Here is a 22144-nt window from a genome sequence, read left to right as displayed (position 1 = left end):
TTAAGGAACCATGTTTATTCAGCATGCCGGACGTAGAAAGCGAATTTCTTCAGCCGTCACTATTGAGGATAACAAACAACCAAAATTACGTTCAAGATATTCTAATATTTTCTATTGGGTTGTCGTTTGCCGAATTTTGTCACTAAATTATACAAGTAGCCGTTTCTGGTTTTATCTTCTATTATTGTCAAGGCACCTTGTACAAGTGGTAGCAGTAAAGCAAAAACAACAAGACCAATGTATTTTGTTTTTGCTTTTGGTCCCTAGAGTGTAAAAATCTATTAACAAAGATTCACAGTTTAGAGTTATTTCAACAAAATGTTACAATTTAGAGACAGAACCAAAAAAAAAAAAATCAAATCAGCTACTCTACTCCTATTACCTTACAATGCGCCTTTATTATTATTAAATACATTATATTAAGAAATATAAATAAAAATACGAATAGCTTGACAATCTTACAAAACGGTAGAATAAATGACATACAATAATTGTAAACAAAACTCAGCTGATATAAGTGTTCACGTATTCGCGATGGGTTTTCGTGGATTCATTTGTAAAATATTCGCAATGATAGAACGAACCAATCAAATCCAAAGCGAATTGGGTATCTAAGGTGGCGCCACTAAAAACAGTTACTTTATTTTTCGCGATTTCGATAAGTCTGACGTGAGCAATACAAAAAAAACAAAAGGAGGAGAAATTATATGCTTGTGAAAATTCAGGGAATGGCTTGTAAATTCTTAATTTACTAAAATTTATTCACTATATTCAAGAATTAAATAATCACCCTAACATCTTCAGTGTTATGCTCTATAATATTGTGATTTGTGAGATTTAAACTAATCAAACTATTGCAAGCGAGGTGCCGTGTGTTAAATTGTGAAAGCACAATTTAATATTAAGCCTTCAAATGCAGTTTATTTATGTTTTTATGCGAAAGACGCCGCGGCAAGAAAGTGTATGTGCGTATAATTTCTTGTGTTTGTTTGTTTCCATTACTCTCGCCTACTCTTCTTCTTCACAAACAAGGAATTCGCCTTCCTTTAATTTGTTTATTAATCCGCTGTTACAACACGGCGAATTCGGAAAGTGCAATATGTATTCTATAATTTTTGGGTGCCACCTTAGATACTCAATTCGCCTTGACTTAAACCCATTCATCTAACACCTCTTCCCCTCTGATTCTATTTTCTTTTCTGGGCATACAATTAGATGATATCGTTACCACGTTAGGCAGGATTTTTTAAACTGCTACAACAACAACAAATACACGCTCACAACAGTCGGTTCTACGTTATCGGAACTACCCGGCCAAGAACTGTCACTCCAGCAGTAGCTTAAAACATGTATGAGGAATGTTTATGTTAATACAAGAACAACAACAATGCAAATAATGGATACATTTACTTCGTTTATTACAGAAAATATAAATTATATTTAATTTATGTTAAAAACAAAAAAAAAATATTTGTATATCTATTATTTCTCATTGTTATTGCTCTACTGCACCTATATACATATGTATATATATGTAATAGTGCATTCGTTATCAATATGTCAATCTCCATTCGACCAGCAAAGTTGAGTTATGAATTTGAGCCCACTCTGAAAGTTTACAGACTTTTATCCATAATCCAGCAGCAATCGCAAGGGAATTTCGACATTTAAAAGTGATACTTAACTGTAATTAAGAGCAAAGTACAGTTAAGTACCACGACAGTCAGGGACTGTCACTTCAGCAGCATTCCCCGTATATGGGTGGGGAATGTTTATGCTGCTGGAACAACAACAACAGGGCTCGGGGAAAGAGAGTATTCGTCTATATATGTATTTTAACTTGATTAAGAAACAATTTAGTTCTGTATTAAAGTTTTTTTTTTTTATTAAATTCCGAGGGACTACAAACATAACTTACCAATCAAATAATATTCCAAGTGGTTTATCTTAGTACATGTATAGCTTGTAATACCTCTTTACATGTTGTTGACTTAAATAATAATATAATAAAAGTGACACTTATGTACATGAATTTTCGAAACAAAAACTTAGTTTAGGATTAAGCTTTAAATGCAGTTATTTGCTGAAAAGTGTTCCACACATTATTCGCCCACTTCTACTATAAAATCTTCAATTTGTAGTGCTGGCTGTTCTAAGTTATCGTAGCGATTTGGTATAGCAGCAAATTCATTACTTTTGTATAATTGCTCAAATTCTCTTCGTGAACTCGTTACAAGGGTTTGAACCTCATTTTCTGTAGGGCTCACTTTACGTAGTTCACATAAAAATGTATTTAGCGCATCTTGATTTAAATTGCCGAGAAGATTAATGTCTAAAGATTTGTGTTTTCTGAAGAGATCTTGGTAAAAGTTGATCATTGATTTGGTTGTTAAAATTAAATCAGATTTAAATGGCAGATTTATCATATCGCGTTGTTCCAATGAATATATATATTTTAAATGATCTTTTAAATTATTAATTTTTTCTATGTAGTTTTGGCTCGTTCGGTCCTCACTTGTTATCTCATATTGGCTTCTATGGTTGAACTCATCAAACAGGTCATTCATACGTTGAATAAAGTTTTGAGTTGCCTTGACACATTTTAAAGCACTTGGATGTGGGTCAGTTCCAAATAGTTTGTGGTTGATGGCCTTTTCGATGCCAACAGCGACTGAGTGACTCAGCAATTGTGTCGCCAAAGTAACGTTCATTTTGTCAACACCATACGGGTTTATATGGGCAAAGGTGAGCTTAGGAAATAGATTCAGATTGGGAGTAACCTGATCAATTGCGTATAACTTCTTAATCAATTTAAAGCTAACCACACCATCGACGGTTTGCATATCGTATTTCAGTAAACTATTTCGAATAGACTTAATTAAACAAAAATAGTCGAAGAAACCATGAATTTTTTCTTCATCTTGTAAAATGTAGGGTTTTTTTTCAGTCACCCCTAAAACTTTATATATCTCAGCGTTATAAAGTGTTTCGGCACACACAATTGCCTTAACTTTGAGGCCTACGGATTTAGCGAAATCAAGATTTTGATTCAAGGAACGTAGTAAACTGAAAGCACTAAAGCCCTTTTTTCCTATGTAATATGGTAGCATATATTTCCAATCGCTAAATAATCCTTTAACCATGAAGAAGCAACATTTAGAGTGTTTGCTTGCTTTAGAACCGTAGGTCTTTTTACTGCTTGGTGACTCTGCTTTCACGATATCGATTTCATCGAACATAATTTGACATAAACGCTCGCTTTCGGACATGCGACTAACAATTGTTTTCAAAGTTTCAGAGGCATCCTCATCAATTCCAGATATAATGGAGCTGGCGTTCGGGCGCCATCGCCGAAGAATTGATTTGTGTGGCATATTGAATCCTAAGTCCTCACGCATATAATCATAGGACTTGGACGAAATGTAAGTTAAATTCTGTGCCATGTATTTCTCTTTTTCGTCATAACATTTTTTTGCGGGATCAACAATCATTTTGGCAAAAGTGATTGCATCTTCACTTGCATCAGTTGGGATTATTGCCCGATGCACTAAACTGTGGTATTTCGATTTTAAAGATACGATTTGACTTGTTAAGTCAGAGATTTTCTTTTCAAAATATTCATCATCGCCTCTTTGTGGGTGTTTTGATTGGAATTCAAGTCGCGCCTCTAACGCGGTGATTTTCTTTTCGAAATGTTCATGATCGCATTTTTGCGTATTTTGCGATTGAAATTTGATTTGAGCCTCTAGCTCAGCGATTCTCTTTTCAAAATGTTCATGATTACATTTGTGTGACTGGAACTCTATGCGAGTTTCTAATTCTGCTAATCTCTTTTCAAAACGCTCTTGATCATTTTTGTATGTTATTTGCATTTTAGACAATTCCAAATTATTACTTAGAGAAGCATGATTCGAACCAATAGGACTATTTATTTTAGGAGCATCGCTTGCAACTACTGTATCATTTATGTCTCTAGTAATTTGCTCATCATCACATTCAACTGATGCTGCATCTAAACTTTTTCCGGATTTCTGAATATTGTAAATTAATTCCTCATGTTCGCTTATAAACGAAGCCACATCGGTGTCTTGTGAATCCCGACGTTGTCTTTTGCTCTCTAAGCAATAATGCTGTTCAAAATCTAATGGCAATTTGGTTCTTGAGGGCATACTGTTTTGCAATGTAGGAAGGCGTCCTGGAGGTTGTGAATCTAATTTCAATGAAGGTACTGCTCCGGGTTCTAATGTTTTGTTGTTATTTGTAAGAAAACTTGAATGAAAATGACGAGCACAAATATACAGTTCACTATTTTCCGACGGAGTTATCCCGCAGGTTTTCATCCATCTCATGCGGGCATCCTTCATTTTAGGGAATGAGAACAACGCTAAACTTCCATCCGTAACGCAGTTTTCGATGCAGCAGTTCCGCTTAATGTCCATGTTTTCATTGGGTTTGCTGGGCGGAGTACTTGTTGGTTGTGGAAATAAGTTCAACGTAGGAAAAGCTTCAGGTAGTAATCTATTTTTTGTTATAAAGCTTTTGTCGAAATGACGTCCGCAAATGTAAAGTGCATGATTTGTTCGGGTTATGTTGCAAGCCTTGTACCAACTATCGTCATAGCGGCGAAAAGCGTACAAAGTCCGGCTTTCGTCTCCAGGACAATTTTTAATACAGCAGTAACGGCCGCCTCCTTTCCTTCCGAGTTGGAAGCTATGTGGGGGAGGGCCGTCGTAGCCTGTAAACAAATAATTTGTTTATAAACTCGTTAATACATATGTACATATATGAATAATGATATTTATTTATTCATGTGTGTGCGTGTTTATCTTGATGAATTATTATTAATGAAGATTGAATTTCCTGAAAAATTTAACTGCTTAGGAAAAGTTTCTCACCAAAATTTTGGTATTGATATTGCCAGACCAATTAAAGGCTGCATAGTGGTTTGTACAAATCACACACAGAGGTTTGCATTCTTTTTCGAGGCGAGAACTTACTACCTGTATGTCATACATAAAGTGCTAGGACATGGCGATCGCCTACATAAATACATGCAACTGTATGTATAAAAATTGGACAACTCACCCAGGTTAAGAGTGGGAATTCCACCAATTCTTAATACTCTTGAAGTCATAGCTTTATCCTCAAAATGCCGAGTGCATACATAAGTATTGTGGGGTGGCAGGTAATCCGTTTTTGGGAATCGCATATTTTCTCTCCACTTCTCGGCTTCTACTGGATTCTGTGGTAAAGAAAACAAACGCCCCTCTTGATTTTTAAGGCCACACCCGGAAACACGGCATCTGCGCATTTTTGTACTCAAAAAGAACAGCACGGCAAATAAGTTGTAAAGCTTGTACAAGTTAGTACAATATTTTGTTAAATCGCATTTGTTTACTAGAAAAATTTGCAAAGAGAACGCAATTTGACGTTTCACTTTTAGTGGAAGTAGCAAGGCGAATTGCGAAAGTAGCGATGGGACAAGAATGCTAGAATACTCAATTCGCCTTGGTGCTGGGAGAATTTTAGTCTGCAAGCACTAGCAAATACGAAAACAGCTGATTGTGACAATATGACTGACAACAAAACAATTAGATATTTACATAATTATAAAAATGGAAAACATGAAATTCACAACAAATGTGGTTGCTACCGCCATTATAACGATACTATAATGGACTTTGACGAAAATTTAATAGCTCTGGTACAGGGTGGAATACTTGTGACATTATTGCTATAACTATACAAGAATGATAGAATACACGATTGTGCCTTGCAAATTCGCCGTGTCGTAAGAGCGGATGAATAGACAAGCAAAAGGAGGGGGATTCTTGTTCGTCTTACCACGGCGTCTTTCGCATGAAAACGCAAACAAACTGAATATGGAGGCTTAATATTAATTTGTGATTTCACAATTTAACACACGGCACTTCGTTTTCATCATTTTAAATCTCACAAATCACAATATTACCAAGTCATTCACTGAATTTTCACAAACATGTAATTTTTTCTACTTTTATTTGTTTTGTATTGCGAACTGAGCTATACGCCTTGATAAGTATCAGCCTTTGGCGTTTGCGTACGTAAATCTTCAGCAAAGTAAGAGAAATAGAGTGGATAAAATTACATTTAATTTGACTGGTAGCTCAAAGTTTCTGATGGGAAACATACGTTCTTCATACAAAAGGGGAAACATAGGTACGTTCCCATAACTCTGACACGAAACTCGGTCAGCTGTGTTTTCGGCCGGTACAAATTTTTCCATCAGAAACTTTGAGCTTCCCGTCAAATTAAATGCAATTTTACCCACTCTATTTCTCTTACTTTGCTGAAGATTTACGGACGCAAACGCTAAAAGCTGATAGTTAGTACTTCTACTTATGTTCGGTCACCGTAGCCGAATGGTTGGTGCGTGACTACCATTTGGAATTCAGAGAGAACGTAGGTTCGAACTCGGCGAAATACCAAAATGAAGAAAAATATTTTTCTAATAGCGGTCGCCCCTTGGCAGTCAATGGCAAACCTGCGAGTGTATTTCTGCCACGAAAAAGCTCCTCATAAAAAAATATCTGCCATTCGGAGTCGGCTTGAAACTGTAGATCCCTCCAATTGTGGAGCAACATCAAGACGCACACCACAAATAGGAGGAGCTCGGCCAAACACCCAAAAAGGGTGTACATGCCAATTATATATATGTATATACATATACTATGTTCATAGAAGCACTAAAATGGCTACTCACCCAGTTTTAAGGTAGGAATCGCACCACGTTTTAATAATTTTGAACCCACAGCGTATTCTTCGAAATGCTGAATGCATACAAATGAATTTTGTTCTGGCAGGTTTTGGCCTGGTGGGACTCCTAAATTTTCTCTCCAGATCTTAACCAATACTGGATTCTTCGGAAAAGCAAAGAAACGTGCGTTATTTTTGCAGTTTCGGACACGACATTTCTTCTTCTTAGGCATAGTTTCTTTAATGAATTTAGTATTTCGTCAAGAAATATTAAACAATTGTCAAAAATTTAATAATTATAAAGCATTTACAAACGAAAATGCTGAATTTCGCGAGAGAACTGTCAACAATAAATATAAACAACATTTTCCAATACTGCCACTCAGGCGGTAAGTACAGGTACGAGCATTCATTGAGGAATTTCGGCGATTTTTCTGAATAAATTTAAAACGCAAAATATAGGCCTGTATCACAGAATTTTTATGATATGAGAAGGCGCAAATGTTGTCACATTCACATATAAAGGGTTGGGGTTAGTGTAATGCCGCCTGAGCAATTTTAGGTAAAGTATAATGATTTATAATATTTAATGAAACTTAGTGAAAATGTTAGAGAAGGGTTTCTGAACAATTTTTATACGTCCTAACATTCGGGAAATAATATTTTACAATTGTTTCCGGAATGTCTTCAGGAATTTCATTATACTTTGGCATGATTCAATCATTAAAGGTTTGCTCACTAGTGACATTCGATTTTTGACACTCCCTTACAAAAGGTTGTATTTAAGAAGGTAAATAAAGTGGAAAATATTAAATACTTTTTGGTAAAAATGGTAGCAAAAAAGTATTTTCTTACTTAAATGGAAACAAACTGCGAATGATTTAAAAAATTAATTTTAAGTAATGTTTGAATGTAAATAATAGCGCAAATAGCATTAATTAGTAGAAATTACCAAGTCTAATATTAAAACAAGAAATTATTTCACTTAATCCAAGATTTTATTTTGTGAATTGAATCATGATTCTTTGGTATATCCTTCTATATTTTTTTTAAAACAGCCTTTGAATTCTTAAAATGCAATAAAATCGTTTTAACTCGTTTTTATATATGTATTCAAAATATTTCAATGATTTTTTTTTTTTACTTTTAATTAAAACGGCGGAATGAAAATCCACAAAACTCCAGAGTATTCCACCGTTTGTGAAATCAAACTGTATTTTGACGTAAAACTGTATTATGTAGACTACCAATATTACGGCAGCTTCTAATTTTTTATGATTTCTATCGTCTTATTTTTTTAATTGTGTTGAATCATTTTTGTTTTGAATCGATGGTTTTATATTTCTTCTGTGTATTTTGTGTGAGTATTCAGTGTGGAACAAGTTGTCTTAGAAGTATATGAATTTCAGCTGAATTTTCTCGTTTTTTTTTTGTTTAATTCATTGCAGTTTCTTTAGATAGACTTGCTTGAATGTTATGCAGTTTTTTTTTTATTGTACCCGATAGGTCTACACCAAGCAGTCAACGAAAATTACATGCAAGTGTATTTATCAATATTGTGACGAATCTGAACATTCGCAAATCGTCTGGCAACAATACAGAACGAATGAGGAATTTAAAAGGCCGCGTTTACACAGAGTAACTTTTATAGAAGCAACTCGGGCAACGAGCACAACGATTTAAAATGTTTCAGCTGTAATGGTATTGGACCAAGAATGATAGAAACAAGATTGCGCCCATCAGAGCGTACGTGACGTCACGTTTGCTGAGTTGTGCAGTATTGCCAACCATTTGCTCTTCGCAATAAATTTAGTGCTTTTTTATACCGAAAATGCGAATATTTTGAAGTTTCGTGTTTGTTTCTTTTTTTTAATTTAAAGCTACCGAAACTTTAAGTAAAAAAAAAACTGTATTATTATACAAAAGAAGGTTAAAAAAGGCCATTCTGAGAAGATTGAATGAAAATTAGTTGGTTCTTATAAAATTTGATATTTTGAAAGTGTGAATTTAATTTTTTGCTCCTTTTAAGGTTATGCAAGAATATTAAATGCCCCTCTCTCAACTCTTCTTAAGATTGAAAACCTTTTTACACAATTTAAAAAGCCTTTGAATTTATTGAATGCGAATTAAAACCACAGAGATGTAATCGTTTCTTCCGGTCATCAATCCTTAGTGAGACATAGGACATTAAGAGTTATATTCATTGTAAAAATAAACAACAAAATACCAGAAAATACTAAAGAAACCATACTGACATTTTTACAAAAAGAGTACCTTATCTAGTTACATAACTTCAAATATAGCAAAAAATTCGTTCCCTTAACAAAAGAGTCTCGCTTAAAAAAAACCTCATAAATTAAATTGTACATAAGCATGACACATTTATTTAAAAAAACGCACATTTTAAGACAATTTGTCACGCATACAAAGTTCTTTAAGTGATTCAATAAAAATTTGTTGGGTTATTTTTTTTGAATGGGCATTTTAATGCGTTTTTATATCCAAAGCTAGGCAACACTGCAGTAGCGAGAGAGAGATTTGACTGCCGAAAGCAGAAGAACACCAACAACACCTGCACTCGCGGGCAATGCCACCAGATGTTAAAAAAAAGTAAAGCTAAATAAAACTGAGTGAATTATTTAAATAATTATAAAAAATATATATTTTACAAAATTATAAACATGACATTTTAATTAGAACAATTAGAAAAAGGTCATAAAGAAAGAACTAAAACTGCGAGACACAAAATAATAAAAATAACAAAAAAAAAAAAGATAAATCAAGTTACGAAAATGGTAATCTGGCCATACTGGAGCTAAAATCACGTAATTAGTTGTCAAATTCGCTGAGCGCAAAGTAACGGGACCACGATAGGCGCCACCCAAGGCGAATTTATTACAGGTGACAGCAAACACATATAAGTAAAACCCTACATGTATTTGTTGTTGCGTTTGGTCCAAGCATCACGTCAAAATCAGTAAGCAAATGTAAACATACGAATGTAAATGTGGGAACACAGCTGAAAGTGTCGTACAGGAACACACCTATACCTATCCTTTTGGCCACACTGAATTCATTATTCATTTTTATTCATTATTCAGTTTAATTTAGCGTCGTTATTCGTTCTAAGAAAGAGATCATTCGAGAAGCGTTCTTGCAAACGACAGGACATATAAAATTAGAGTTCCTTTATAAGTTATAAGTTTTTATCTTAACAGTCTTGAATTAAACATCACAAATAAATAGTGTTAATATAAATAAAAAGTACATGTGGGGCATCTATTCCCCACATAAACATACCAATACATACAAACAAAGTATATCATTTTGACGTAAGCCATACCTACGGCGAAAAATTCAGCTGGGTAAATGCTGTCACCTTAATAAATCCACCTTGGCGCCACCTCATTATTCTTTCCATCATGGTATTGGACATATTGCAGCGCAAGGTTAAGTGCAGTAGCAGTGAAAATACGGGCATGGGCAAAGGCCTGTTGAAATGAAAAAAAAAAAAAACGGTTCGTAAAGTCACTGAGGAAACGGCATTTGCGATGCGTCATACAGTCATAGCAGGATGAAATACTCAGCGTTTCTAGACACGGGCATTGACTTATCATTGATATTTGACATGACAATGCCGGAAGGCGTGCCGAGGCATCCAAGTGAGAAACTACTTCGTGGTTTTCGGTGTGCAGCGGTAAAAATTCATGAGATGGTAGAAGTCAAATTGGGATTAGACGGAAGAAATATTAGAGTACAACTTCAAGTAATGCCTGATGAGTTTGTGCCGCTTGTGGTACTTTTAGGCGGAGACGTGCCATGTCATGAGGATACGAAGGTGATCACAGAGTCAGGTGTCATGAAGGTTTAAGAGGTCAACTCCAAAACGAAGATCGATGACCTGCTTCACGAGAGTGACGCGAAGGAACTCCAACAATTATTTAAACAATACGACAACTGATTTTCGCTAGACTTTTTAGCCCGGGAAAGGTGCAACACCACGGACACGGAGATTAAGGTCACTACAGATAAGCCAATTATATGGAGCGGTGTCAAGTTTCGTTCTTACAGGAGGGAGTTCTAAGAACCATCACGAATAACTTTCTCAAACACTTTATTGTACGACCGAGTTCATTACCGCATGCAGCGCCAGTTGTACTGGTTGAGAAAGCAAAAGAGTTTGATATAATATGACGGCAGGTTACCACCAAATACCCTTGACAGAAGATAGCAACTTTCCTAAAGCCAGATGGTTTATACGAGCACAACGCCATGCCAATTGGATTGGTCCAATGGTATTTCAGCAGATGCTGGTCCTTCTTATTGAAGGTCTTGAACGACGCAACCGAATTATCAGCGACATAGATGAGGTAATCATCGCGACCACCTACGCCAGGCCGATCCCGGGGATCCCCGCATAAGGGATCTCAATTTGGAGATCCGGCAACTGGTAAACCAACACAAGCGGACTAAATGGGTTAAGCACCTGAAGACTTGTAACCTCACCTCCGGAGTGAGTAAGCTCTGGTCCACCGTTAGGTCCCTGTCGAACCCGACGAAACACAACGACAAGGTGGCTATCACCTTCAACGGTTGTACTTCGTCGGATCCGAAGAGATGCGCGAGCTATTTTAGCCGGCTGTTTACACTGCATCCTCCGGGCGACAGAACCAAACGTCGTGTTACCAGAAGGCTGCACAAACTGACGAACGACAGTGCGCCACTTACTTTCTCCGGTGATGAGGTTCAGGGGGCCATCAACAAGTCGAAATCATCGAAAGCCATTGGCCCTGACGGACTAAACGCGCTGATGCTGAAGCATCTGGGACCCCTGGGAGTAGGATATCTCACAAGGGTCTTCAATTTGTCTCTGGCCACTCTCATCATCCCTGACAAGTGGAAAGCAGGGAGAGTCGTCCCACTATTGAAACCCGGGAAACCCGCCAACCAAGGGGAGTCTTATCGGCCGATAACTCTCCTTTCCCCAGTAGGGAAGACACTTGAAGCCTTCCTACTCCCACTCTACACGACACACCTGGCCCCAGCCCCACATCAGCACGGATTCCGACGAGTGCACAGCACCACCACGGCACTCACCGCCATAAACGCCCAGATAAATCGCGGGCTTAACCAAAACCGCCCCTGCGAGAGGACTGTCCTAGTAGCGTTGGACCTAAAGAAGGCTTTCGATACAGTCAGCCATTCCACGCTACTAGATGATATTTATCAGTCGACACTCCCGCCAGGGCTGAAGAGGTGGTCCGTGAACTACCTGAGCGGTCGGCACTCGTCAGTGATTTTTCGAGATCAAATGTCAAAGCAGAGGAAGATTAAGCAAGCCGTACCGCAGGGTGGTGTCCTTTCACCCTTGCTTTTTAACTTCTACATCTCGAAGCTCCCCCAACCACCAGCGGGAGTTTCCCTGATCTCATACGCTGACGATTGCACGATAATGGCGTCGGGCAATGACATCGATGGCCTGTGTTCCAAAGTGAACAACTACCTCACCGACCTTTCTCGCTTTTTCACTGCGAGGAACCTCCAACTTTCCCCCACCAAGTCCACGGCGACCCTTTTCACCACCTGGACAAAGGAGGTCAAGCTGCCCCTTAAGGTAAAAGTCGACGACACACCAATTCCGACTGTGAATAACCCCAAAATTTTGGGTGCAACCTTTGACAGCTTGCTCTCCTTCTCTGCGCATACAACCGCAATTGCCACTAAAGTCCAAAATCGCAACAAGGTCCTCAAATCGCTGGCCGGCAGCACTTGGGGCAAAGACAAAGAACTGTTGCTCTCGACATTTAAGGCAATTGGCCGGCCGGTTCTCAACTATGCTGCGCCTGTCTGGTCGCCTGGCACTAGTGATTCGCAGTGGACAAAGCTTCAGACATGTCAGAATACCGCCATTCGGACAGCGACCGGGTGTCTCCTGATGTCACCCATACAACATCTACACAACGAGGCACAAATGCTCCCAGTTGCGGAGCACAACAAATTGCTCAGCAAGCAGTTCTTACTGGGGTGTTACCGCAGGTTTCACCCCTGCAGACACCTGCTTGAGCCTGAGCCGCCTCCCAGGCACGTCAGGAGACACCTCCTCGACTACGCTGACGAACTCCAGGACAAAACTGACCGAAACCTACTGGACCGGACAGTATTCAGACAGTCAATAAACGACATTCACCGGGAGACCGTTACCACCTTCATGAGCTCCCGTCCTGTGAATGCCGTAATCGGAGTCCAACCACCACCTATTGCAGATGAAGAGCTCCAGCTTCTCCGTGAGACTCGTGTAACATTGGCACAATTACGTTCTGGATATTGTAGCAGGTTAAACTCCTACTTATCCAGAATCGACCCCAACATACCAAACACATGTCCGGCTTGTGAAGGTACCCCGCACGACACTAACCACCTCTTCACATGCCCCCTCAATCAGACTCATCTAACCCCCCTCTCCCTCTGGACCCAACCCGTCGAAACAGCATGTTTCCTGGGCCTACCCCTAGATGAGCTAGACGAAGACGACCGATGATATACTTACACTGACAGGGCTAACTATGCTGTTAAAACAACAACAACAAGGTAATCATCGCGACACCAACCGTTAAGGAGGCATTCAGGCATTGGAGGAGTACTTGAGGGTAGTCGAGCGGGCAGGGCTGACTTCCCGCCCGTCGAAATGTGGATTCATGGCGACTACGGTGCATTTTTTAGGGCATATAGTTAGCGAAGATGGTATTCGTCTAAGTAGTGCAAAGGTTAACAGGGTTAAGGAGTTCCCAACACCTAGGTAGGACATGTACGCCAGTTCTTAGGACTGACGGGGGTTTTCCAGAAGCTCATCAGCAACTATAGCAGTATAGTGAAACCTCTAATACAACTGTTGAAGAAAGAGCAAAATTTTCAATGGGGTCAGGAGCAGGACGCACCATTTAGTTGATTAGAAGAAGCTTCGGTCAGCGCACCTGTGATTGCAATGTACGACGCCTCAAAGGCTCAAGAGATGCACACCGATGCGAGTACATATGGGGTGTCCGGAGTTTTGTTGCAGCTGGAGGAAAAGGGATTGAAACCGATTCATTACTACATTCATTAGTATGCTAGCCATGAGCTGAGGTGTGGGTCATCGTTTAATTGTTGGGTACACAGTTCACAGTTTATATCGATTGCAATGCTGTGCTTGGCGGCCGCCGTAGCCGAATGGGTTGGTGCGTGATTACCATTCGGAATTCACAGAGAGGTCGTTGGTTCGAATCTCGGTGAAAGCAAAATTAATAAAAACAAAAAAACATTTTTCTAATAGCGGCCGCCCCTCGGCAGGCAATGGCAAACCTCCGAGTGTATTTCTGCCATGAAAAAGCTCCTCATAAAAATATCTGCCGTTCGGAGTCGGCTTGAAACTGTAGGTCCCTCCATTTGTGGAACAACATCAAGACGCACACCACAAATAGGAGGAGGAGCTCGGCCAAACACCTAACAGAAGTGTACGCGCCAATTATTTATTTTTTTTATTTTAATGCTGTGGTTACGATTAAAACTACGACACTGTTACAACATTGTAGAGCAGAATGGTGGCTGCACCTCCGGGAACTCGAATTCCCGTGCAAACATCGAGAGAATACAGAAATGGTCCATGTTGACTCGCAGACTGAGCTTATCGAATTTAGATCCAAAGCTACAGCCGATAATCCAAATTTTACAAGACAAGCACCAGGCAGAGGAGTCTGTCTTAAAAGCAGCTAAAACGGACTACGTGGTGGAAAAGGATCGACTAATGCGTAAAATTGAAAGACAGTCTAAATTAGTCATGCCGCAATGGGCACTACGGCGCATAGTTAAGGGGTAACACCACTGTACACGCGTAAAATAAACACGATTTTTAAAGAATTTTTTTGTATAGAAGGAAAGGGAAAACAATCACTCTGATTTGGGAAGTTATTACTTATATACTAAAATACAAAACTACAAAGTTTGATCGAAAAATTTTACAAAATGGCGGCATTGGGGACATTTTTGTAATGTGGTTTCTCTTGAAGGAGCTCCGCGGCACGCAGCACAGAGGGTGCAAATTTTAATCTGGAACAAAGAAACATTTTTTTTCTTAATCTAGATAAGAATAGCTAGAGAAACACGTAGGGGATTTAAAAAATATTTATTTTTGTGGAATTAGCAAGCATTTGAAGGAAAAAACTCTATTTTGGACTAAAAAAACGGCACTTTAATAATTATAACAATCGTTTAAATTAATCTATCGAAAATCCCCTACGCTCTTCTCTTAAGAAGGTTATTATACAGACGTAGTGAAAAACCTGATTAAAAATATTTAAAATTGTTTGAGTTATGCTGCGTGCCAATTTCAGAAAACGTGTTTTGAGAAAAACGCATTTAAAGTTTGGAAATTTGGAGAAGTCGTTAGGTAGCAGTCACTAACGCTTGGTTAAAAGCATAAAATATTTATGAAATAGACTTCGGTAACGTATAAAACTTTTTGTTCTGTATTTTAAAAGGTTCAAAGAATTTTTTAAGCTTATAAAAAGAAATCAATTTTTTGAAATTTCTACAGTGGTGTTACCCCTTAAAGGGGGGTAAGGGAGAAACGCTAAAAAAAAACACTTTTTTCATGAATTTATTGTAGCGAAACGGTTCAAGTCAGTTTATTAAAAGTTGTTGCATATTATAAAGTAACATTTCAAGAATATTTGGTAAAATTTTCATGTAAAAATATTGCAAAATGAGCGAATGAGAGCACATTTACGTAGACGTCTTTTCAAAAATACATTTTGCAGTAGTCAGCATATCTCAGCGTAGAATCATCTGAAATCAAAAAAATCGAATAATTTAGTTAAAGTATGAGTTAAACTTCCCCCCAACGTTTATTTTGACGATTTATTTTCATTTTCAGCCATTTGGTAGTCGTTTGAAGTAAAAAGTGATTTTTGACGAAAAAATGCCGCCATTTTGTAGGTGTAAAACCACCTTAATATAAAAAAAAGAAAGTGTGTGGTAGTTCACGGAACCCGCACGATTGAAGTGAAACTTCTTTTATCAACAAATCAATAATTTAACTATTATTTCAATATAATGCATGCAGAAGTCATGGAAAGCATGGAATGGAATTTTATTAAACAGAATTATTTATTTATTTTAATATAAAAAGAAATGAATTTATTGTACTCAATTACATTTGGTTCTCGGCATTGTCATTATCATTATTGGATTCGTTTTCCAAAAATGAAACAAGGGTTTTATGGTAACTGAAATACGTAAAAAATGATCTACATTCTAATCTATCAAGGTATCGATGAAATACTGCATCAATGGTAGTTCCGCATCTTGTTGTTGGTACTACAAATTATCACTTATCGTACAACCGGAGGATTCCCTGTCACGGTGTTCAACAGTAGCTCTTAATTTTTTACGCTCCAAATACTCACGTTGCCGTTCAGCACCTGTTTTCGGTTTCCGTTTTTGTTGATTTGATGCCATATTTAACAGAAATCAATCAACAAAACAAAATATGTTTGTAAGATTTGCTCAAAACTACACACACACTCTATGACGCGTCTCGCGTTACTAATAATATTGTGTTTGGGATAACTGTCAACTGTTTCCACCGAAATGCGTTCGCAAAGTGTATGGTCTTTGGTATGGTAAACAGATTTATCATACATTATTTTGCGGCGACAGCACAGCGCGATAGCCCAGCGGCTAGCAATGTGGGCTTCCGATCCGAAATCCTTGGTTCGAATCACAAGAAAATTTTTTTTTTTTTTTTTTTATACATTTATTTCATTTTGTTTTATGATATGTTTATGAGCAGATTTTTTTCATGGCAGAAATACACTCGGAGGTTTGCCATTGCCTGCCGAGGGGCGACCGCTATTAGAAAAATGTTTTCATTAATTTTGCTTTCACCGAGATTCGAACCAACGACCTCTCTGTGAATTCCGAATGGTGATCACGCACCAACCCACTCGGCTACGGCGGCCGTCAATCAAATGTCATATTTACAAATTACATTCGATAAGAATGCAATAATAAACGACCGCATTACATTCACGACGACACGCCACGCCAGTCTTTTAACAGATGGCGCTGGCATAGCGTGAGTTTTACGTAGTTTAGCGTAGTTTTACTCCTCACAGCGTTTCATCCACGCCACGCTTTTAACAGATGGCGCTGGCGTAGCGTCACATATCGATGAAACGCTATGGTTTTACTCCTCACAGCGTTTCATCCTTCGAGACAAAAGAAGTTTCACTTCAAAAAAATGGCGAAAAAAAACGTTGGGAGGAGGTTTTTTATATGTAAAATATGTGTGCAAAATTTCAAAAGGATCGGTTGAGTAGTTTTCAAATGCCAATGACTACGCACTTTAAAAAAAAAGGTTCGAGAAAACCGCGTTTAAAGTTTTAAGTTATCTCGGCAGATGTTTGAGGCGGCTCGGCTTTATGCTCTATAACTTAAAAAGTTTTGCTCGGATTGACTTAAAATTTTAACACGGTATTTTTGAAATGTTTTACTACAATAACATGCAAAAAAAAAAAAAAAAATCGATTTTTATCCCTTACCCCCCCTTAAGACATGCCATGATGATGCAGTCAATTTTGGGGTAGAAAGATTTTGAGAAGGTTTTTGGACCTTCGCAGGCGATGGAACAATGAGCGGTATGAGCTTTACTACGACATAGACATGGTTGGTTGGTTGGTTTAAGTGGTGATTCATCCAGAATCCAATTAGCGCTTCCGCATCATTTTGTTGTCACATCCTCGTTGCCAACTTGTTGACCAGTTATTTACAGTATGACTATATCCAGTCTGTGCGGTTCAGGAACCTTATCAGGTTGTTGACATCTAAGCCTTACAGTTGTTCAAGACTCTCGAACAGCGGTTTGCCCAGGATTAACATTCTGTCCTTTTATAGGGCAGGGCAATCGCAGAGGAAATGGAAGATTGTCTCCTTTTTCTCCGGTTGCTTATAATTGTGATAGTATGTGTTGTGAGGGATGCCTATTTTGCCTGCTTGTTCTTCAACTCACCGAAAGCCAGTTATAACTGCCGTGAGTCTCCACGCGTCCCGTCGTTTCATGTTTATTAATGTAGACAGTTGTTTGAGGTTGTAGGTGGGCCATAACGTTCTGATAATTTTGCATTTCGTCTGGTCGCTCCATTTGCAATTCGCGCTTCGGAGGTAGGCTGTGTTCGTAAATGCAACATGACTTGCAGCATAAGCATCAGTGGCAACACTGCAAGTTTGACATTTGATACTTCTTATACAATTTTTGACAATTTGCAAATACGTTTGTTTGCATTTTTGAACGCGTATAATATATTACTAAAATGGAAATTTTGCTGAATCTAACACTAGACGAAATTTGTGAGCAAAGAAAAGATAGATTTTCTTTAAATTTAAGAAAAAGAAGGCTATTGAAGTCAAAGAGAAAAACGTTTAGGTACAAATGTTTGTCTTTAAAAAGAAAAATACCTAAAAACAAATCGTTTATTAAAACAATAAAGTCGTTTCCCGAGGACATTTTCTATTCCCATTTCCGAATGAATTGGGCCACTTTTAAAGTAAGGTTTTATAAGTTTTATGAAAATTAATAATTTATAGTTTCACTTTAATAATTTGCTGTTGGAGGAGTCATTGAGTGCCTTGTACCATAAACTTCGCCGAAGTCCTCAAAATACCTCCAGGATGTAGCTTCTCTACCGGAAGAATTATTTCTTTTCATAATGCGCTTGTACGTTACCAAGAGATTTAAGCATTTTCTCTGCGCTGTGGTACTGTCCAGTCTTATATTGGGATTTACATTTTTAACTTCGGTCACAACTTTCTTCCACAATACATTTTTTTTCCTTCTACCCGATTTAAACTCGTCCTCCATATTCAACCGTACTCTCAGCAATAACTGTGTCTCCGCATTACTGAGATTTTCACTAAAAATGTAAAAATAGTAATTTATACAATTATTATTAACATAATTTAACTAAATTTCAATACAAAAATTAAAATAAAACAGTTTTGCTTACTTTTCACCAGACATCGTAGTTAAATGCAGTAAATGCAGTAAACAATTTTTTGATAGAAATTATGAGTGACAACTGATAGAATTGTTGTCTTTTTGAACGCTTGATTATTGCAGTGCTGCAATATTGGCATTTCTGAACGTTCTGTTTGTTATGCAATTGTAGTTTGCGCGTCATGTTGCATTTACGAACACAGCCGTATTTTAGGGAAATTGCACTCTTGACTGCACCCAGTGGTGTGAACCGATTCTGCAAGAACGTCATTCATGGCAGATCCCCCTCTGGCCAGTTATCTGCTTTTTCGTTGCCTTTAATATTCCAGTGTCGCGTCAAACAAGAAAAAGAAGAAGTTGGGACCTGACTGCATACTGTTCGTAAGTTCTTTGCTAAGTGTAACAAATAATAATAGAACGTAATAGCAATAAGAGAACGAATGAACTTCGGCTTCGGCATTGAAGAGCTTAGATAAAATAGACGACGACAGTCAAGGGAAAGTTAATGAATGGTCATTACCGCATTACCATTATGTGAACATACAGGGTCCGTCACTCGAATTGTAACCAACTTCAGATCGCTCGCGCAGCTAATGCCCGTGTCTGTTAAATGACAATACAGAGTATTGTTTATCCCATCATTACTCGTTACAACGATGCTGGTAGCATCGCGAAACGATGAAAGTGAAGAAGCGACTTCAGCGAAATCCCCGACGAAATGGCAATCAAATGGCGAAAGAACTGAAAATATCTGATCGTAGCATTCGCCGCATACTGAAAAATGATCTCAAAGATAAGCCTTACAAGATCCGAAAGACGCCTGATCTCACACCAAAGCAGCAACAAGTCAGACTTGAGAGGACGAAGACGTTGCTGGGCTTGGCGTTCAGTTTCCAAACATTGTGTTTTCTGACGAGAAAATTTTACAAATTGAGCAATTCGTAAACTCCCAAAACGAAAGGGTTTCTTTGACCGACCGTTCATACGAGAATTTGAGTCATTGACAGGTAATGGCTTGGGTCACAGGTTACAGTGACGGGCGCTCTCCAATCGTTTTCAGCGAGCCTGGCGTCAAGGTAAATGCGAAATATTATCGGGAAAGTATTCTGGAGGTTGCTTTGAAACCGTGGGCAGGCAAACATTTCGGTGGCAGACCATGGACGTTTCAATAGGACTCGGCACCGTTTCACAAAACTCGAGTGACCCAAGGCCGAACTTCATAACGTCCACACAATGGCTCTCAAATTCACCAGACGCGAATCCGATGGATTTTTTTCTTTTTCCCATTTTGGAGAGCAAAGTCCAAACGAAAAGATTCACCAGCCTCGAGGTGCTGAAAAACACCATTGTCCGCTTGCAAGTCTCATTCGGGTTGAATCGTCTTCAGGCCATACATAGTCAAGGCAAAATATGGTCACATCGACCAAAAGTAAATTGATTCTTAATTTTATATTATTTTCACATATTTTTTACTTTGAATAGAATAAAAGTAATTTTCCAAACTAAATTTATGGCCGTTTTAATTGGTTACACTTCGAGTGCCGGACCCTGTATTAAAAGTTATTTTACCGTTTTAAAGTTATTTTTCATTTATATATATTTGTGCTGATGAGTTTATGACGACAACAATGAGGAGTTTAGGCCATTTGTGCTGATGAGTTTGTGATGACAACAATGAGGAGTTTAGGCCATTTGTGCTGATGAGTTTATGATGACAACAATGAGGCGTTTAGGCCATTTGTGCTGATGAGTTTGTGATGACAACAATGAGGAGTTTAGGCCATTTGTGCTGATGAGTTTATGATGACAACAATGAGGCGTTTAGGCCATTTGTGCTGATGAGTTTGTGATGACAACAATGAGGAGTTTAGTATGCCTTTAGAGCAGGGCAGATATATTTTTCAGTTATAAGAAATTGCTATTGGTAAAAGAGAGATAGAATATCACACCGATAAGGGGAAACTATCAGAACTTTCCCACGGCTAGAACAAAAATGTGTAGTTGGATGATGATAGTGATGATGATAATATGAGTGCTAATATGATAGTCAGCTGTATTGTAGGGTATTTGTATATTTACTAACACATACATACGTGCTTGTTTTCAGGTTGATGTTGACGAAAATATTTTGCGAAGCAATAAATTGAGAGCAGAACCACTCGTATCGGATTATTTAATGAGGCGTGAAAATCCTTTGCGTGTGGAATTACTAAAAGGAAGTATCGATGCATCGGTCGAACAGTTGCTTAATGTAGATGCAGTTGTCGCCTTGGAAATGTAAGTTATGCGTTCATAATTTTTATTTATTATTTTATTATATTAATTAATTTAATTTCATTTTTAAACAACATAGAATTGAACATTTGTACCCCAAAACATTGGAGAATGTCCCAAAGAACATTTTCGGATTTATGCAACCTAAAATCGCAATATTTTCAACACCCAACTCTGAATTCAATGTACTTTTTCAACCATTATTGGCCAATGGTTTCCGCCATGATGATCACAAATTCGAATGGACGCGCGCCGAATTTCGCGATTGGGCGCGAACAATTTGCCAGCAATATCCAAATTATAGTGTTGCCTTTTTGGGTGTTGGCGATGCACCACCGGATAACAAGAGTATTGGTAACGTGTCTCAAATTGCAATTTTTGCACGTCACGATCTGCTTGGTCGTCGCCTAGTTGAACCGTTGCGCTCCGAAGTACCAGTCGATTGTAATGCTGATGCAGATGTGCAGTATAAGGAAATATTTGCTGTCGATTTCCCATTTAATGTCGACGAACGCAGTAAGGAAAAGAAAATTTTGGACGAGGCGCGTTATCAAATCGACCGATGCCGACGCATAGATAGATACTTCAATCGAGATTTAGGGGTATATCAAGTGCCACTTACCGTTATGGACACATATATTGAAACTCTTGGGGCCTCAACGGAAGAGTTACTGGATGTCTTAAAGGACAATGATATAGAGGTAAAGGGCGATTATATCATATTGCCTGAATATGATGAAGACGATTTGAGCTATCGTCATTATGATGATTGTTATGATGATGAATACGGCTTGTGGAACGATGCTGGATGTGATAATGACGACGAATTGGGCGCATGCGGTGGACATTCACTCGCCAATGATGATGTCACTTACGAGTCTGAGGAAAATTGGGATTAAATATAAGCAAGTAGTATTACAGTACAGCATTTTTTCATTTCGAAATCGTGAATTCATATATATATTTACATAAGTATATATACTCAGCATGCAACTTGTTTCTAACTACGTATGTATGTATGTATGTACATACGCGGTAGCTGAAATAAAGTGGATTTTTGTTAAAGTCTGGTAAATTTTCACTATAAAATATATTTAACGAAGATTT

General features: G+C 38.1%; 2 protein-coding genes across 5 annotated transcripts in view; one reads left to right on the top strand and one right to left on the bottom strand.

Annotated features, from left to right (window-relative positions):
- Positions 1-21960, top strand: part of LOC129245832 (small RNA 2'-O-methyltransferase) — a 35260-nt gene extending 13300 nt beyond the window's left edge. Inside the window, exons 1-3 of one of the 3 annotated variants that reach the window (XM_054884251.1) lie at positions 10189-10432; positions 20871-21040; positions 21117-21960. In XM_054884251.1, the coding sequence (XP_054740226.1) occupies positions 10310-10432; positions 20871-21040; positions 21117-21936 (1113 nt within the window). In that variant the 5' untranslated portion in view covers positions 10189-10309 and the 3' untranslated portion in view covers positions 21937-21960. The other 2 variants (XM_054884250.1, XM_054884249.1) reach the window with 2 other exon arrangements.
- LOC129245830 (uncharacterized) lies at positions 1869-7061 on the bottom strand. Of its 2 annotated transcripts, none has more exons than XM_054884247.1 (2): positions 6743-7061; positions 1869-4735 (listed from the first exon to the last, which is right to left on the bottom strand). In XM_054884247.1, the coding sequence occupies exons 1-2, from the start codon at positions 6966-6968 to the stop codon at positions 2103-2105; spliced, it is 2859 nt and encodes a 952-aa protein (XP_054740222.1). In that variant the 5' UTR covers positions 6969-7061; the 3' UTR covers positions 1869-2102. The 2 variants fall into 2 exon arrangements, with proteins under 2 accessions (XP_054740222.1, XP_054740223.1); XM_054884248.1 differs by lacking the exon at positions 6743-7061 and adding an exon at positions 5086-5431.
- Positions 21961-22144: the final 184 nt, after the last annotated feature.

The sequence above is a fragment of the Anastrepha obliqua genome, chromosome 4 (genome assembly GCF_027943255.1).
Source record: "Anastrepha obliqua isolate idAnaObli1 chromosome 4, idAnaObli1_1.0, whole genome shotgun sequence".
Taxonomy (NCBI): Eukaryota; Metazoa; Arthropoda; class Insecta; order Diptera; family Tephritidae; genus Anastrepha; species Anastrepha obliqua.
Note: the sequence above shows the minus strand (reverse complement) of the source record. Positions and strands in the feature narration are given on the sequence as shown.